The sequence below is a fragment of the Xiphophorus couchianus genome, chromosome 9, assembly GCF_001444195.1.
Source record: "Xiphophorus couchianus chromosome 9, X_couchianus-1.0, whole genome shotgun sequence".
NCBI lineage: Eukaryota > Metazoa > Chordata > Actinopteri > Cyprinodontiformes > Poeciliidae > Xiphophorus > Xiphophorus couchianus.
In genome coordinates this window covers 11987363-12003401 of record NC_040236.1, presented here as the reverse complement: position 1 = coordinate 12003401, position 16039 = coordinate 11987363, and the positions used below count along the sequence as shown (strand labels likewise).

The 16039-nt window shown below is 39.8% G+C and overlaps 1 protein-coding gene across 1 annotated transcript in view; it reads left to right on the top strand.

Moving 5' to 3' along the window:
- Positions 1 to 15738, top strand: part of fbn2b (fibrillin 2b) — a 73440-nt gene extending 57702 nt beyond the window's left edge. The window contains exons 34-65 of the mRNA XM_028027679.1: positions 375 to 500; positions 587 to 709; positions 1043 to 1165; positions 1873 to 2034; positions 2124 to 2192; positions 2289 to 2414; positions 2505 to 2630; positions 2722 to 2871; positions 2972 to 3043; positions 3143 to 3268; positions 4094 to 4219; positions 5027 to 5152; positions 5239 to 5355; positions 5665 to 5793; positions 5889 to 6008; positions 6564 to 6689; positions 6776 to 6928; positions 7022 to 7087; positions 7182 to 7307; positions 7564 to 7683; positions 7766 to 7888; positions 8003 to 8134; positions 8666 to 8791; positions 9012 to 9218; positions 9596 to 9721; positions 9868 to 9990; positions 10178 to 10294; positions 10404 to 10532; positions 10740 to 10859; positions 11172 to 11403; positions 11497 to 11650; positions 12267 to 15738. Of these exons, the coding sequence (XP_027883480.1) occupies positions 375 to 500; positions 587 to 709; positions 1043 to 1165; positions 1873 to 2034; positions 2124 to 2192; positions 2289 to 2414; positions 2505 to 2630; positions 2722 to 2871; positions 2972 to 3043; positions 3143 to 3268; positions 4094 to 4219; positions 5027 to 5152; positions 5239 to 5355; positions 5665 to 5793; positions 5889 to 6008; positions 6564 to 6689; positions 6776 to 6928; positions 7022 to 7087; positions 7182 to 7307; positions 7564 to 7683; positions 7766 to 7888; positions 8003 to 8134; positions 8666 to 8791; positions 9012 to 9218; positions 9596 to 9721; positions 9868 to 9990; positions 10178 to 10294; positions 10404 to 10532; positions 10740 to 10859; positions 11172 to 11403; positions 11497 to 11650; positions 12267 to 12644 (4379 nt within the window). The 3' untranslated portion in view covers positions 12645 to 15738. The remainder of the gene's footprint in view (positions 1 to 374; positions 501 to 586; positions 710 to 1042; positions 1166 to 1872; positions 2035 to 2123; positions 2193 to 2288; positions 2415 to 2504; positions 2631 to 2721; positions 2872 to 2971; positions 3044 to 3142; positions 3269 to 4093; positions 4220 to 5026; positions 5153 to 5238; positions 5356 to 5664; positions 5794 to 5888; positions 6009 to 6563; positions 6690 to 6775; positions 6929 to 7021; positions 7088 to 7181; positions 7308 to 7563; positions 7684 to 7765; positions 7889 to 8002; positions 8135 to 8665; positions 8792 to 9011; positions 9219 to 9595; positions 9722 to 9867; positions 9991 to 10177; positions 10295 to 10403; positions 10533 to 10739; positions 10860 to 11171; positions 11404 to 11496; positions 11651 to 12266) is intronic.
- Positions 15739 to 16039: the final 301 nt, after the last annotated feature.

Below are 16039 nucleotides of genomic sequence, written 5' to 3'. Positions count from 1 at the left end.
TGCTCACTTGAGAACAGGTTTGGTGAAATAGTCTGTGATTGAAATGAAAGTTTGACTTTTAATAAAGAGAATGCAAACTTTTTAGAAAAAGACCGATAAACATGGTTTAATAATGTGAATAGTACACCTACCACTTTTCAGACCTTGCTAGCGAAGAAATATTTAGGCATTTTGCAAATAAGAAAAAAAATAAAATGTCTTGAGCCAAAAATAACACTACAAATATTTTGAATGTAAGAACCAAAGGCATCAATTGTTGATGAAAAGTAAAGGTTGTCTTTTCTAAATTATTCCTTTTGTTTAAGTGTTTAACTTTATTTCATTCAAGTCTAGTTTGGCATTGTTTAATAACTCATTTCTTTGCTTTATTGCAGACATGGATGAATGCGCAGACAACGTCAACCTGTGTGAGAACGGGCAGTGTCTGAACGCTCCTGGAGGCTACCGCTGCGAGTGTGAGATGGGCTTCACGCCCACTGAGGACAGCAAGGCCTGTAAAGGTGCAGCACTAATTCTGGCAGACTGCATTATTTTTCCATTCAAGTAGGGTAGCATAATAACCTTGTCTTTGGTATGTTCCCTGCAGATATTGATGAGTGTAATTTCCAGAACATCTGTGTGTTTGGAACCTGTGAGAACCTTCCAGGCATGTTCCGCTGTGTTTGTGACGATGGCTACGAACTGGACCGCAGTGGAGGAAACTGCACTGGTAGCTGTCACACTAAAGTTTAAATAAATAAAACAAGGCCTCATGTTCTATTTTTTTCAAATTGACCTCATGGTGTTTAACCGAGTCCAATAAAATAAGTGATAAACAATAAAGAAACAAGCTACCATCTTACTTAGTAAACTTGATAAGTTGCTGATTTCATTATTACAAAGTGCTGTGAAGAACAAAATTCTCTTTTATCCTGAATTATTAGTTTGTGTGGCAAGATTTTTTATAAAGACAATTGCCAAAAATATAAAACTGTTATACTTCCCGTGCAAACAATTAAGTTGGCATTTGTTCAAAAATGAGTGTTCTTTGTGTGTCTTCCAGATATCAACGAATGTGCTGTCCATGTGAACTGTCTCAACGGACTCTGTGTGAACATACCAGGGAGCTACATGTGTAACTGTCCACCTGATTTTACACTCAACCCCACTGGTGTGGGCTGCGTGGGTGAGTCACATTCAGAAGATTTCAAGACAGTTCTCCAACTGTAATCTTGGATATTATGAAATAGGTGAATGAACTTCATACCAGCACAGAAATTGTGCCAAATTCATCAAAAGCTCCAAATTATGTTTACTCAAAAAAAAGTGTTTTAATAAATAAGAACAATTTAAGTAGCACTCCAATATTTAAATTAATTAACCAACTAAAGGTTTTTCACATTGCACACATCATCAAATCAGGTGTGGTCACAGGCAAACCTGATGCAACAAGTTAATAGATTTATTAGTTGCTTAATATCGGACACATTTAAATACCTAAACTGTTGATGGTGACATTTCATTGCATATTGAGATTTTCTTGCATGTAACAAGTTTAAAGCATGCCACCTAGTGGCAGAAAGAGCAAGCTCTCAGCAGCTGCCATGAAATGACAACAATTATTTCCATGTCTTTAATTTTTCTAAAGGGAGCAGTTGTACATTTTAGTTAAAATCAGTGGTGCAAAAACATAATATTTCCTTACTTTTAAATCTGGGGGAGGAGTCTGCTACTTGCTCCATAGTCTAAGTGAAAATATTGCTTTCCACTGCACGCACAAAATACCCTGTCTCATAACTACATATGATAAAACCTGAAGAAATTCAGAAACTGTACTGCTTGCTGTTTAAATATTTCTATGATTTATTTAGACTTGCTGTTTACTCCTGTCAGATACCCGTGTTGGTAACTGTTTCTTGGACATCCTTCCTCGGGGTGACGGAGGAATCTCCTGCAGTGTGGAGATCGGTGTGGGTGTTACACGAGCTTCCTGCTGCTGCTCCGATGGAAGAGCTTGGGGAAACCCTTGTGAACTTTGCCCAACATCCAACTCCTGTATGCACCTCAGAACCAAAATCCACTCATTTACCCTGTAATATTTTGTTTTAAATCACAGTGGTTCACTGTTTGTTATTTCCCTGTAGCCGAATACAAGACTCTCTGTCCAGGAGGGGAGGGCTTCAGACCGAATCCCATCACTGTTCTTCTGGAAGGTAGAACACACCGCTTTCTCCTTTTTGGGTGATAAATATTAACAGAAAAGAAATAATGTGACAAACACTCATTTCTCTATTTGCTTAATCTTTAAGACATTGATGAGTGCATGGAGTTACCGGGTCTCTGCCAGGGTGGGAACTGCATTAACACATTTGGTAGCTTCCAGTGTGAGTGTCCGCCAGGCTACTACCTGAATGAAGAGACTCGCATCTGTGAAGGTATGTGCTCTTCCTTTAACGGTGAAGACATTGCAAAATGAATCCAGTTGAATGAATTTAATTTATTTAGATTTTTTTTTGTTGTTCCAGATATTGATGAATGCACTGCTCATATTGGGATCTGTGGGCCTGGAACTTGCTACAATACACTGGGCAACTACACTTGTGTGTGCCCTCCTGAATACATGCAGGTCAATGGAGGAAACAACTGCATGGGTGAGTGGTAGAGGTTCCCTCAAATAAACAGATTTACTGCAAACAGCTTTGTAGTATATTGGAAAGTTCTCATTTGTGCCTTGTAATGCAGACATGAGGAAAAGTGTTTGCTACCGCAACTTCAATGACACGTGTGAGAATGAGCTGTCGTTCAACATGACCAAGAAGATGTGCTGCTGCGCCTACAATGTGGGCAAAGCCTGGAACAAGCCGTGCGAGCCGTGTCCTACTCCTGCTACCAGTGAGCCACTACAAAACCCAGAACAATGCATTAAATAGACTGATTGAACACAACATGTTTCATTACTGTCACTGAGTCTCCTCTGTGCTGATTTGTCCAGATGCGTACCAGGCACTATGCGGTAACCTGGCTCCTGGCTTCATCATTGACATCCACACCGGCAAACCAGTTGGTAGGTCATGGTGAATCCAGCAGCGGTTGTTAATCAGTTTCAAATTATCACTTTCAAAGCTTGTTGATGCTATCTTCTAATTGTGCTTTATTGTCGCAGATATTGATGAGTGCAGAGAAATCCCGGGTATTTGTGCTAACGGAGTGTGCATCAACCAGATTGGAAGCTTCCGCTGTGAATGTCCAATGGGCTTCAGCTACAACAACATACTACTGATTTGTGAAGGTTAGTCTCAGCTCAAATATTCCTTGTTCTTCTATCTGCTGCATTATGAATATTCCTGGGGACGACATGCAAGTAACCATACAATTCCTTTAAAAGCATTCTAAAACTAAAAGTTTCATCCCTTTAGAAGCTTTTGTAATGTTAGTGTAACTTGTCATTTTTGGCTAAGTCCTTTTAAAAAAGAAACCAAAACATACCATTTAATGTTAAAGTGATGTTCATTAATAAAAAATGAACTCAAAATGAATTCAGAATAATTAATTTGCTTTAATAATTCCATTCACTAAGTGATGCATATTATATCGATTAGTTGCACACAGACGGCCCAAAAAACAGTTTTCATTTTATATCAAAGATGATTGTTTTGCAAATTGCTGTCAAAACTATATTGGCCTTGCATGCATTCTCACACCACCCATACCGTTTTTCCAATTTTGACAGAACAGACACATGCTGCATGCACCAATTCATTTCATATCACAAAGAACTTACGAATAGAAGTGCTGGTTAAATAAATCAATAACAAATGAAGTCGTACCAGGACATGCATGCTCAGTTAAAGCATGCACATCTCTTACTCACTGGCAGTGAGATATGTTTACAAGCCTCCCAGTTAATTTCTGCTTCATTTATCTTGAATTATGTTCTTGTAAGGGCAGCTGTGTCCTGCAAAGCCATCAATCAGAACCTGGGAGTAGCTTCCTGAACTCTACAACTCCATAATGGCTTTTTTGTCCTGTTGTACACAGTCTCAGAGCCAAATATGATGAGTTATAGAGCTGGTGATCGATGTCTAAAGCTTGTTATTTTCTATCTCCATCACAGATATTGATGAGTGCAACAGTGGTGACAACCTGTGCCAGCGCAACGCAAACTGCATCAACATCCCAGGCAGCTACCGCTGCGAGTGCTCCCAGGGCTTCAAACTGTCCCCCAGCGGGGCCTGTCTGGGTGAGCTCATGTTTACCTTCACAGATTACCTGCAGAGACTAGCTGTTATTAAATTTGCATTGTATGATAACCTAGCTGTAAAAACACTGTATTTACTCAAAAAAAATTTTACTAAATAAATTACATGATGTAACTGTTTTTATTTTTAAAAGCAACAAATTTGTACAAATACTTCTAAATTTAGTATTTTCAACATGTAAAATATTCTTTTTTCACAGAAACATGTTTTTATTTTATTTTGTGGACCATTATGAATATAACTGGATATACTCTTTTAGTTCTTGGATGTGTTTTTTTTTTTACCTCTTTCTGACCAAGATAAAAAGTAACATGTTTTTAGCCACCTGACATGCAATGCAGAGTGACAAGCTAGGGTGGAGTAGTGCTACATCACCCCAAAAACCTGGAAAAAATCTAGACCACTTAAACATTTAAAGACCAGACGTTAAAGAAATGTCTGAGGTTTTTGGTACATCACTGAATATGTAAGAACCTCCTCAGGAATGTGGATGCACAGTTTCAGATTACATGATTATGCAAAAACATTAGATATTTTATTATGACGTCAAGAGAAGGCTGGCAGGTAATTCAGACCAATAATGAATCAACACATAAGGTAATTATAATGGTATAATACATATTACTGCAAGTTAATATTAAATGCTTCTCTTTTCTCAATGTATTTCATTAGTTTTTGTGCTTGAGTTCATTTTGACAATAATATTTTTTAAATTAAAACTTTCAGCCCTAGATGGTAAGTTCATGATTGAATATGGATAAAAAAAAATCAAATATATTTATTTGCAGATCGCAATGAGTGCCAGGAGATTCCTAACGCGTGCAGCCATGGACAGTGTATCGACACACAGGGCAGTTATCGCTGCCTCTGCCACAATGGCTTCAAGGCCACTGCTGATCAAACCATGTGCATGGGTAAGAGTACAATCTCAAACTTTCTGATACATAAAAATGCTGTATGTTAGCTTCTCACAAATGAAATCCTGTTTTTTTATTTTCAGACATTGATGAATGTGAAAGGCAGCCGTGCGGCAATGGTACCTGTAAAAACACGGTGGGATCGTACAACTGCCTCTGCTTTCCTGGATTTGAGCTCACACATAACAATGACTGCATGGGTAGGAACTGTTCACTGTTCTGCTTCAAAAATGCCAACAGCAAGCTGTGTACTTTAAAAGTCAAAGTGTTTCAGGGATTCAGCTACTGTTATATTGATTACATTTATATGTCTATATTTTAATAAAATAAACTGCGTCAGCATAACATTTAGCCACACATAAAGTTATACTTGAATATGCAGCTTTCTTTCTATTTTTTGTGTGTGTGGTATAGCCACGAGAAAACTAACTTAGCTTAGCTTAGTTTTCAATTATTCTTGTCAAGATTTTTCATCGTTTTTCCTAATCACTGTAACATCTTCTTTACAGACGTAGATGAGTGCTTTGCTCTGCAGGGCCAAGTGTGCAGGAATGGACAATGCATCAATGGGCTTGGTTCCTTTCAATGTCTATGCTATGAGGGTTATGAAAACAGCCCTGATGGAAAGAATTGCATTGGTAAGTCACAAGTTCTAATAGATGTGTGAGATAAATGTAATCCATTAAAAGTCACACTGAATGTAAAATTATGTTTTTAAAATTATTTCCCACAGATATCAATGAGTGTACTAGTCTGCCTGGAACATGCTCTCCAGGAACCTGCCAGAACCTGGATGGATCTTTCAGATGTATTTGCGCTGCAGGTTACCAGGTGCAAAATGACCAGTGTTTAGGTAACAGGAAAAATCTTCAATACATCATGATTGTTGACACACACCGTGATATATTCAGTAAAAACAAACTGAGGTATCTGCAGGTATCTTCACTTTTTAACAACGCAATCAATCTATGTTTTACTTATGTGGATATACAAAACTGTGTTACAGCAGTGAAGATGTCAAAAGTTTATTCTGGGGATTATGTCTGCCCCACTACTCTGCAGTTCTGCTTTTACACAACAGTGTCTTTTGGTGTTACCACCAACCCACCTCACATTTATTTATAAAATTTCTAATAGTAAGATCTTTTTTGGCAACCTCGCCCTCCTCACCCCAAAAAACTATCAGTTTCTGTATGAAAAAAATTAACACTTACAGTGTATTGATACGTCAGCCATATCTGGTAGTCCATTTGTGCATTTGAAAATTCCTGTGGCTGAGACACTGCATGGTTTCTTTTTGTCAGTAAAGTGCAGCTTTAAATTATGTGCTATTATGTCATTACTTAAATGGCTGAAATCTTGACTAATATCTTTTTCTATTTTTTTCTTTTGCACACCATCTTACTAGATATTAATGAATGTGAAGTAGAGCCCAACCTCTGCCAGTTCGGCACCTGCACCAACACCCCAGGCAGCTTCCAGTGCTCTTGCCAGCCGGGCTTCGTACTCTCTGACAACAAACGGCGTTGCTACGGTAAGAGTTATCACAATCCTGAAGATCAAATTGTAGCAATATTTACCGTTGTGCTTCCTGTTGAAACCACTTATGTTTTATGGTAGACACCAGAGAGAGCTTCTGTTTCACCAAGTTTGAGGCGGGCAAATGCTCAGTCCCTAAAGCATTCAACACCACTAAGGCCAAGTGCTGCTGCAGCAAGATGCCTGGAGAGGGCTGGGGAATTCCCTGTGAGCTGTGCCCACGAGAAACTGATGGTGTGTAACACACACACATACTCACCCCTTCACACATACATCTGTACATAATGTCAACCATAAAACATTGGCATTTTGTTGACACTTCAACAGCTGCTTTCAACACTCTGTGCCCCTACGGCCTTGGAGCTCTGCCTGGACTGGGTGACACTCGAGAGGGTGAGTGCTGCAACTGTGATCTGATGTCCTGAATATAAAGAAAGAAAAATGACAGATTTGTTGAAATGAGCTAGCTTTTTCTGACTGTGTGCAGATATGAACGAGTGTCTGGATAATCCTGGAATTTGCCAGAATGGAATATGCATCAACACAGATGGCTCTTTCCGATGCGAATGCCCCTTTGGATACAACCTGGATTACACTGGAGTCAACTGTGTTGGTGAGATGACTTCTAGATAGATGTTCAGTTTACAGAACAAGACAAAGACAGAGTTATGGTGTTAAAGGTTTCTAGCTAACAAATTTAATCTCTAAAATCACTATTATCACTGAATTTAGCTTGATTTAGACTGTGGATTTACCTGCATGTAGGGGTGATCGATGTAGGGTTTTGGGGTGCTTTTTACTGGTCATAAAATCAACTTTTTTTAATGTATTTATCTTGTGTGTTTGCTCCTGTGATTCGGTTTCTTCAGACACGGATGAATGCTCCATTGGGAACCCTTGTGGAAATGGAACCTGCACCAATGTAGTGGGAGGCTTTGAGTGTTCGTGCCAGGAGGGCTTTGAACCGGGACCCATGATGACTTGTGAAGGTTAGTGGATCACTTCCAAGAATACTTATTATATGGACATTACCCCTTAGTAATGACTCTCTGTCCCTCTTCTTGGCTCAAGACATTAACGAGTGCTCCCAGAATCCCCTTCTTTGTGCTTTCCGTTGTGTCAACACATTTGGGTCCTACGAGTGCATGTGTCCTGCCGGCTATGTGCTGCGAGATGACCAGCGCATGTGCAGAGGTGAGATGGTAGATCAGAAATAACACTCTCATTTTACTTCTTCTTCTCTGTTCTGGTTTTTGTATAAATATGAGTAATAGTAACACCAGTTGCCATTTTTTTAACCCTACACAGATCAGGATGAGTGTTCAGAGGGACTAGATGACTGCGACTCTAAAGGCATGACCTGCAAGAACCTGATTGGAACCTTCATGTGTATCTGCCCTCCTGGCATGCAGCGGCGACCAGATGGAGAGGGATGCATGGGTCAGTAGAAATGTGCCAGGTTATAGTTTACAGGATTCCTGCAGAGTCTGGAAAATTATGAGATTTTATTTAAGTATTTTCGAAATCAGGATCGGGATGGAAAATGAGAATATTTAATTTACTAAAAGTAAGTAGCTCCTATTTAGGCTCTTTTTATGTAAGTATAAAAAATACTCACAGCTTGTTTCTGCTTGTCTACATGAAGACTTGAGGTCACTAGTTAGCCTTTTCAGGCAACATTTTTGTTAATCACTGACTGAAAAACAAAATATATATGCATACTCTATAGGTGTTCTCGATTAAATATGACTCAGATGAACAGATATCTATCGTCATTTATGTCCATCTGGCTACTTTTCCATCTATCCATGCCTCTGTCCATCCACCCAGCCATTCATCCATCTGTTTTCATCCCTCCATATTCTGTATGTTATAATTTATTCATCCTGCCATACTGCAGCAACTTTGTTGCAACAGAATTCTCCCTTTTCTTCAGACTTTTCATTCCTTCACCTGTTTGTTCTGCTGCAGACTTGAACGAGTGTCGTGCCAAACCTGGAATCTGCAAGAACGGTCGCTGCATCAACACGGTGGGAAGCTACCGCTGCGAGTGTAACGACGGATTTGAGCCGAGCTCAACTGGAACTGAATGCATTGGTAAGACCTATGCTGCCGGCTGGCCCGCGATTGACACTAATTAGTCTTTCTTTGCTTATTTTATATTTATGTCAACGTAGCCTCCTTTTTGAGTCAGTTTTTAATAAAATAAAATTTTTGTTTTTTCTATATGACCTCAATAACGTTTCAAACTACCCCACAGTTTCCTAAATCCAAGAATGCTTTCACAAATAAAAACACTTCTTTTCTTTTCCATTAGACAACAGAAAGGGATTCTGTTTCACAGAGGTCCTGCAGACTATGTGCCAGCAATCGTCAACCAACAGGAACACTGTGACTAAGTCTGAGTGCTGCTGCAATGCGGGTCGAGGCTGGGGGTCACAGTGCGAGTTGTGCCCTCTACCTGGCACTGTGCAATACAAGAAGATGTGCCCTCTTGGACCTGGATACACCACAGATGGTAGAGGTGAGTAACAAACTATAATCTGCACCCACAGTGTGTTACTTTGAAACAGGAAAATTAAAACAAAGATTGTAATAATATTTTAATTTTCATCTGATTTGTGAATGTATTCACACAGCAATTAACTTCAAAGTATTTTATGTGTTCTATGTGAATTTTATAAGACAGTTCCAGACAGTTTGGGAGTGGAAGGAATATTGCACATCTTTTTAAAAAATTTTCAAACTAAACATTTGAAAAGTGTTGTGTGTATTTGTACATTGGAGAACCAACTGGATCTGGACTTGAGAGTTGACTTTGACTTAAAAAACTGACTTGTGAAAATCTGTTGCAATAGCAGTCTGTGCAGATTAATATAAAGTAGAACTTTATTGTTACAGATATCAATGAATGCCAGGTGTTGCCAGATCTGTGCAAGAACGGTCAGTGCATCAACTCTATAGGATCCTTCCGCTGCCACTGTAATGTAGGATACAAAGCTGACTTCACCAGCACTTCCTGTGTCGGTAAGGCTAATCTTTGCTTTATTTCCATCCAATTTTTTCTCACTTTGAAAACATTAAAATCTTTCACTGGTTTTGACTGTGAAGATTTGTGATGGCATCCTGACTCACCTTTCTTCTACTTCATGTAACTTTGCTGCATATTGCAGATGTGGATGAATGCTCCTTGTCTCCAAAACCCTGTAACTTCCTGTGTAAAAACACTGAAGGCAGCTACCTGTGCTCCTGCCCCAGAGGATACAGCCTACAACCAGATGGAAAGACCTGCAAAGGTGACAGAACTCTGTAGTTGTGCTTAAGCCAGCGTAGCCTTTGCAGATACATGATGATTAATATTTACTTTTGGACTAATATGTAATTTGCAAATATATTCACACAGCAACTAGCTTCAAAGTTACGTATTACTTGTTTATGTTTTAAGCTAAATTAGTTTGCATGCCTTGCTTTTTTTGCATTAAGATCTGGATGAGTGCTCAACAAAGCAGCACAACTGCCAGTTCCTCTGTGTTAACACCATCGGAGGCTTCAACTGCAAGTGTCCAAATGGCTTCACTCAGCATCAGACCGCCTGCATTGGTGAGTTCAGTTACAAGTAGTCGAACCTCAGGCTCTGTGACTCATTTGCTAATTATTTGCCACTGAAGCAAATAAAAATCATGTGGGTTTTTTGTTTGTTTCTTTGTAGACAACAATGAGTGCACAGGCCAAAACAGTGTCTGTGGTTCTCGAGCTTCCTGTGTAAACACTCCTGGTAGCTTCAACTGTGAATGCTCTAAAGGTTTCTCCCTGGATAGCACTGGCATAGAGTGTGAAGGTGAGCAAGCAGGATATGTTCACATATTCAGGTCCTGTTGGGTTCCATATATTATTTCTTTGGGTTAAGCTTTTTAAAATTTAAGGATTTGTAATGAATCGTTCCTACAGTCTTCCATCCATCTTTGATAGCTGTCCTTATGTTGACATTACTGCTGATATTTGTAAAGTAAGTTATCAAAAGAAATTTATTTTCCCCTTTCCTTAGATGTGGATGAGTGTAACAATAACCATCGCTGTCAGCATGGCTGTCAGAACATGCTGGGAGGTTACCGCTGTGGCTGTCCTCAGGGATATGTGCAGCACTACCAGTGGAACCAGTGTGTGGGTGAGTCAGTGTGTCTTCAGATCTGTCTGTTCATTTGGCCTGATTGAGAGTCATCACCCACTAGGACCATTTCAGAAGGGAGACATTTTTTGAAATACTTCAGAAATCTCTTGCAATCCACTGTTAATCGTATGATAACTGGAAGCCATTATGAAATCTTAGGGATTTTATTAAACTGCTGTCATGTTTAGCTTGGTGGAGAAGTTCCGAAAAATGTATTGCTAAAAGTACAAAGACATTTTTGATGTCTGGGATCACTGCATGTGTTGTATGTGCATCATCATCAGAATGAATAGGTTTCTCTTTCTGCAGATGAAAACGAGTGTCAGAGCGGGACTGTTTGTGGCTCCGCTTCCTGCTACAACACCCTGGGCAGCTTCAAGTGCGTCTGTCCTTCTGGTTTTGACTTTGAGCAGAATGCTGGTGGCTGCCAGGATGTGAATGAATGTAGCACAGGCACAAGCCCCTGCATCTACGGCTGCTCCAACACTGATGGAGGCTACTTGTGTGGCTGTCCTGGAGGTTTCTTCAGAGCTGGACAGGGGTGAGGAATTACATCATCATCAAATAAGTGAACCATGTTTGGTATTTGATGTAATGATTATTAAAATGATTTTCTCTTTTTGTCTCCTCACAGTCACTGTGTTTCAGGCTCAGGCTTCCCAGGCCAACTCGTGGATGGTGATGAGGATGACAGTCTGTCTCCTGAAGCTTGCTATGAGTGCAAGATCAATGGAGGAGGAAAGAATGGACGTCACAGGCGCAGTACCAATGAAAATGAACTGAATCAGGTACACACAGTGACACAAAGATTTCTAAGGATCTTTTCACTCTTGATAGTTACATTTTCAGCTGGTGCAGTTCACTTCGACACTGCACCATTTCAAACAATTCAAACCCTTTGAGAAGCCTGTTCACCCCCTTGCCTGTGGTGGCGCTGCAGCACAAATAACAGAGGGGAACGACACAAAAACCTCAGAGGAAGATAAACGCAAATTCTTTCTTCACAGAACGAAAAATGGAGTAGTGTCTTAGCAGTTCTATGAATTCATTTTTGTCTGTAAAAGACCATGAGACATTTTTCTTAATAGCATTAGACTCTTGTGTTTGTTTTGATTGTATTTACCCAGAATGTCCTATGGTATAGTCGACTTTCTGCATTTCATCAGCTTGGCTTTCACATATGCAATTGAACCACACCAGTGTTCACTTCAACCAAATCGAGACTTCGATTTGTATTCAGACCAGAGTTCACTTTTTTGGCCAACATCATATAATGTGTATACAGTACATTACAGAAGCATTTATGTACCTGAACGATATTACATTTTGTTGTTCTGCAACAAAAAACTCCAATTAGTTTTATTTAGATTTTGCGTCATCATTTTCTTCTTTTCCTTTCTGTAGGAACCAGTTGTGAGCATGGCCAGTGTGGACACGCAGGCCTCCATCCCCATGAACCTCTCACTGACCTCACTGCTCAATAAGGAGCCTCTGATTGAGCTCCTCCCCGCCCTGGAGCCACTGGAGCATCATGTACGTTACATCATAACCCATGGCAACACCGACGAACACTTCCGCCTTGTGGAGCGCCGGGACGGAAAGAGCATGCTCCGGCTTGGGAAGAGACCGCCTCAGCCTGGGTCCTACCGGCTGGAGATCACCAGCCTGCCTCTGTTTGGACCCCGCAGACTACATCAGCTGGAGGAGCAGCACGACTATGACTACCTACAGGGGGAGATAGGGGATGCTCTGCGGATCAAGCTCCACATTCACCTGCACTGAGCTCAGTGTATGTGTGTGCAATCCTTCTCTGGACTTATTTGTTAACCATCGAATTACTCCCCCGCCTGAAAGGACCATCAGACTAACAGAGGGAGAATTACGGGCTATGAAAAACTGAGTCAATAAGCCCACCTCTACCACCACTTTGTTACTCTGCAAGTTATATGTTGATGTTTTTTCCTTTATTTGTTCCATAACTATAATTCTACCTGACCCAGCACTCATTTCTCTGCTGAGAGGCAGCGGAGAAGAAGGCAAAGAGATGCTTTTGTGCTTGGGCCTCTCCAACTCCATCCAGAAAACTTAGCAGGTCTGTTTAGGCTAGACGGGGGTTTTATTCAGTGTCTCAATGTTCCAAGGGCTGAGCTAAAATGTTTTGGGGGTTTTCTTAGTCGTGTGAAAGTACCTGATCTCGGGATTCTTTCCCAACACTTGAGGATAAAGGTTTGCCACATTTTGTCCCTCTCAGTATTCAAGTGTGCCATTTAATGTATTTGTGCTTTTTGAAAGATTATCACCACGAAGGACTGCAACATTTACACAGCATTTCAGGTTCTTACGTCCAAAGCACTCTGTTCTTTGCAGCTCGGCAATGACCGGTCCTCAGATCCAGACACGAAGAAGCTGCGTTCTGCTCTAATGCGACTGATTGTTGCTCGTGCCCGCAAGCGGAGAGCTAAGCAGGGATTGGCGTGTTTGCGTGCGTGTGTGCTGTCATGTTTGCTTACCTCAGTATGTCTTGCATAGTGTGGACGCCATGCTGTGATGCTGACTTTGAAACAAAAGAGGGTGCTAGCGTCCCTCAGCATCCATCACAAGCAGGGAAACACCATTTAGGAGCTTCTAGGCTTTTAAAGAAGATAGATCATGTTGAATTTGTTTTTATCTTCACTTCAGGTGTACTGATTCTCATCCTGAGAGCCAGATTTGTCGTTGAGCAGGAAGTCTTCTGAAATGCTTCAGGAACTGTAGCTGAAATTAAGCTAATTTTATCTGACTTCTTTGACAACTGAAGGCTGAGCCTAGTTTACAACGTAACAGGAGCCATCTCAAAGGTACATGACAGCTATAACATTTATTGCTGTGGAAACGTTTTTGTCCCCTTACAAAATGTATTCTGCTTTTGTCAGTTAAATGATTCAGATAATCAAGTTGATATTTTTTTCTGAGCCATTTAGAGGGAAAATTTATGGTTCCATCATTTACAGCAACTCCTTCTGGTCCTGAAGCAATAAAACTGTTCCAGGCCATCACTAATGGTGGGATTTATTTTTCTGAAATCTAATTCTAAATTCACATCATGATACTATGATGCACTCAAAAATGTTCACTTTAGTCCTGTCAGTCCATATATTATTTTTCTCACCTTCTCTAAAATATTAAAGGGGACCTATTATACAGAATTAAAATTTTTGACATTTGGGCTTCCATTTGGGTCTCAACTGTTTCTAAATATTGTCTTTAAGAAAATACCCAGCAGTTTTTCGGCAATAAGTTGGTGTGTTTTTTTGGTGTCTGGAAAAGGAGCCTTTTCAAAAACCTCCCAATGTTGAGTCACATTCAATGGACACTGCATCATTACCTAGCAACCCCAGCTGAGCTCCAGCATGTTTGGTCAGCTGGTTTTACCACTATATGCACTGTACAATAGCTGGTAAGTGTTTTGTTGTTGACTTATTATTCAGAAACTACTTTCTGTATTCTTGTTGATTGCGCAGGAGGCTCCACTTTTGCTTTTCAAAGATGCATGGTTGTATAATTGTGTTCTGTCAGCACCAATTTTCACATGCAAATTTAAAGTGACAAAACACTATAAAGCAGCTCGTTCTGAAAGGAGCTCAAAATAGGCAGAACTGAACAGACTAAAATCTCATTATGATTTTGTTCCAAAATTTGTATCTAGTGTCTTTCTTGTGGTTAAATCATGACAGCTGACCTTTTATGAAGAAAAGATGGATGAGTCATTAATGTGCTCTTGGAATAAATTTGATCCATGTTTTCTCCAGCTTGTCTTTGATTATCTGAATCATTTAAGTGTCACAAAAAAGCAAAAACAAGAAATCTGCAAGAGGGGAAAAACATTTTCACGACACTGTAAATTAGTGACAGAAAGGAGGGAGGGCACACAGGGCGAACACAAAACCTCACAAAAAATATCTGTCAGGTCATACTTATTTTGTCTCTGAAAGAGAAAAAGGTGCTACATTACGCCATCTATGTTGCTGTACAAAGTAAGCGCAGTCTTGAATCTGCTAACTTTTTTTCCCTACGTTTTGTTGTAGTGTATGTCTGCCTTTTGAAATGTCTGACAAACATCAAACATGCTTGTTGAAATTAAATTGTATATTTCAAATGAAATTTTTTTTTTTTTACTGTCAAGTCAACAATATAAACAAAACAGGAAGATTGAAGTGAGTGTGACATTCTGTTTCAGGACAGCCCAAGAAAAAAAAGCAAGGTAAAAATATATATCTGTCGATCACTGCTCATATCAGTGATCAACAAAAAGGTAATAAAACTATATGCTTATCTGTAATCTCACACACAGGGAAACATACACTGTCTGTAGGATGCCAAAGATGATGAGGCATATTTGCAAACAATGCTGGGATCTACTTGGTGCTACAATAATCCTTCTCTTTGAACATTCAGGGTTACTGCACTTCTCCACAGCTAACAGTAGACCAATGTTTATAGCACATAACCATTTTCTAATCTGAAAAAGTTTGTATACTTTGTATCTTTTACTGTCAATCTGTAATTTTTTTCTCTTTGCTAAAAAGGCTGTAACCCACCTTCAGCGTCAAACTTGAATACTGCCTTTGTTATCCTTTTTGCAGGTTTTTAGTAAAGAAATTGAGTAGCAGGAAGGGGAGAAGGGGCGCGGAGGGTTTAACTCAAAGCTGATGACAATCACTCTGTTGCACCTACAACAACTTTCATTCCTGTTGGAGGATTTTTAGTATCCTAAATGATTGTGTGAAGATGGAAACCAAAGATTTTTACAGCCAGTGTGGAAAAATGTAAATGACTCGCATTGTACAATTTTGTCCGGTGACGATTATGGCAATAAAATGTTGTTGTTGTATTTTTACTTACTTAATTATTTTTTTAGGTTTTATGATGGCACATCAAACCAAAAACCTCAGCAGAATGATTTGAGTTTATTTAAAGGTTTGGTGCACGTCTCAAATCATCCCTGACATTTGCAAAAGAGTACAGAAAATGCATTTCTCAAAACTATCTAACAAATCTAGAAAAATGTCATTATCCCCAGGTAGCACTGTTGCCTTGCAGCAAGAAGGTCCTGGGTTTAATTCCCGGCCCGGGGTCTTTCTACATGGAGTTTGCATGTTCTCCCTGTGCATAAGCGGGTTCTCTCTGGGTATGTTGAC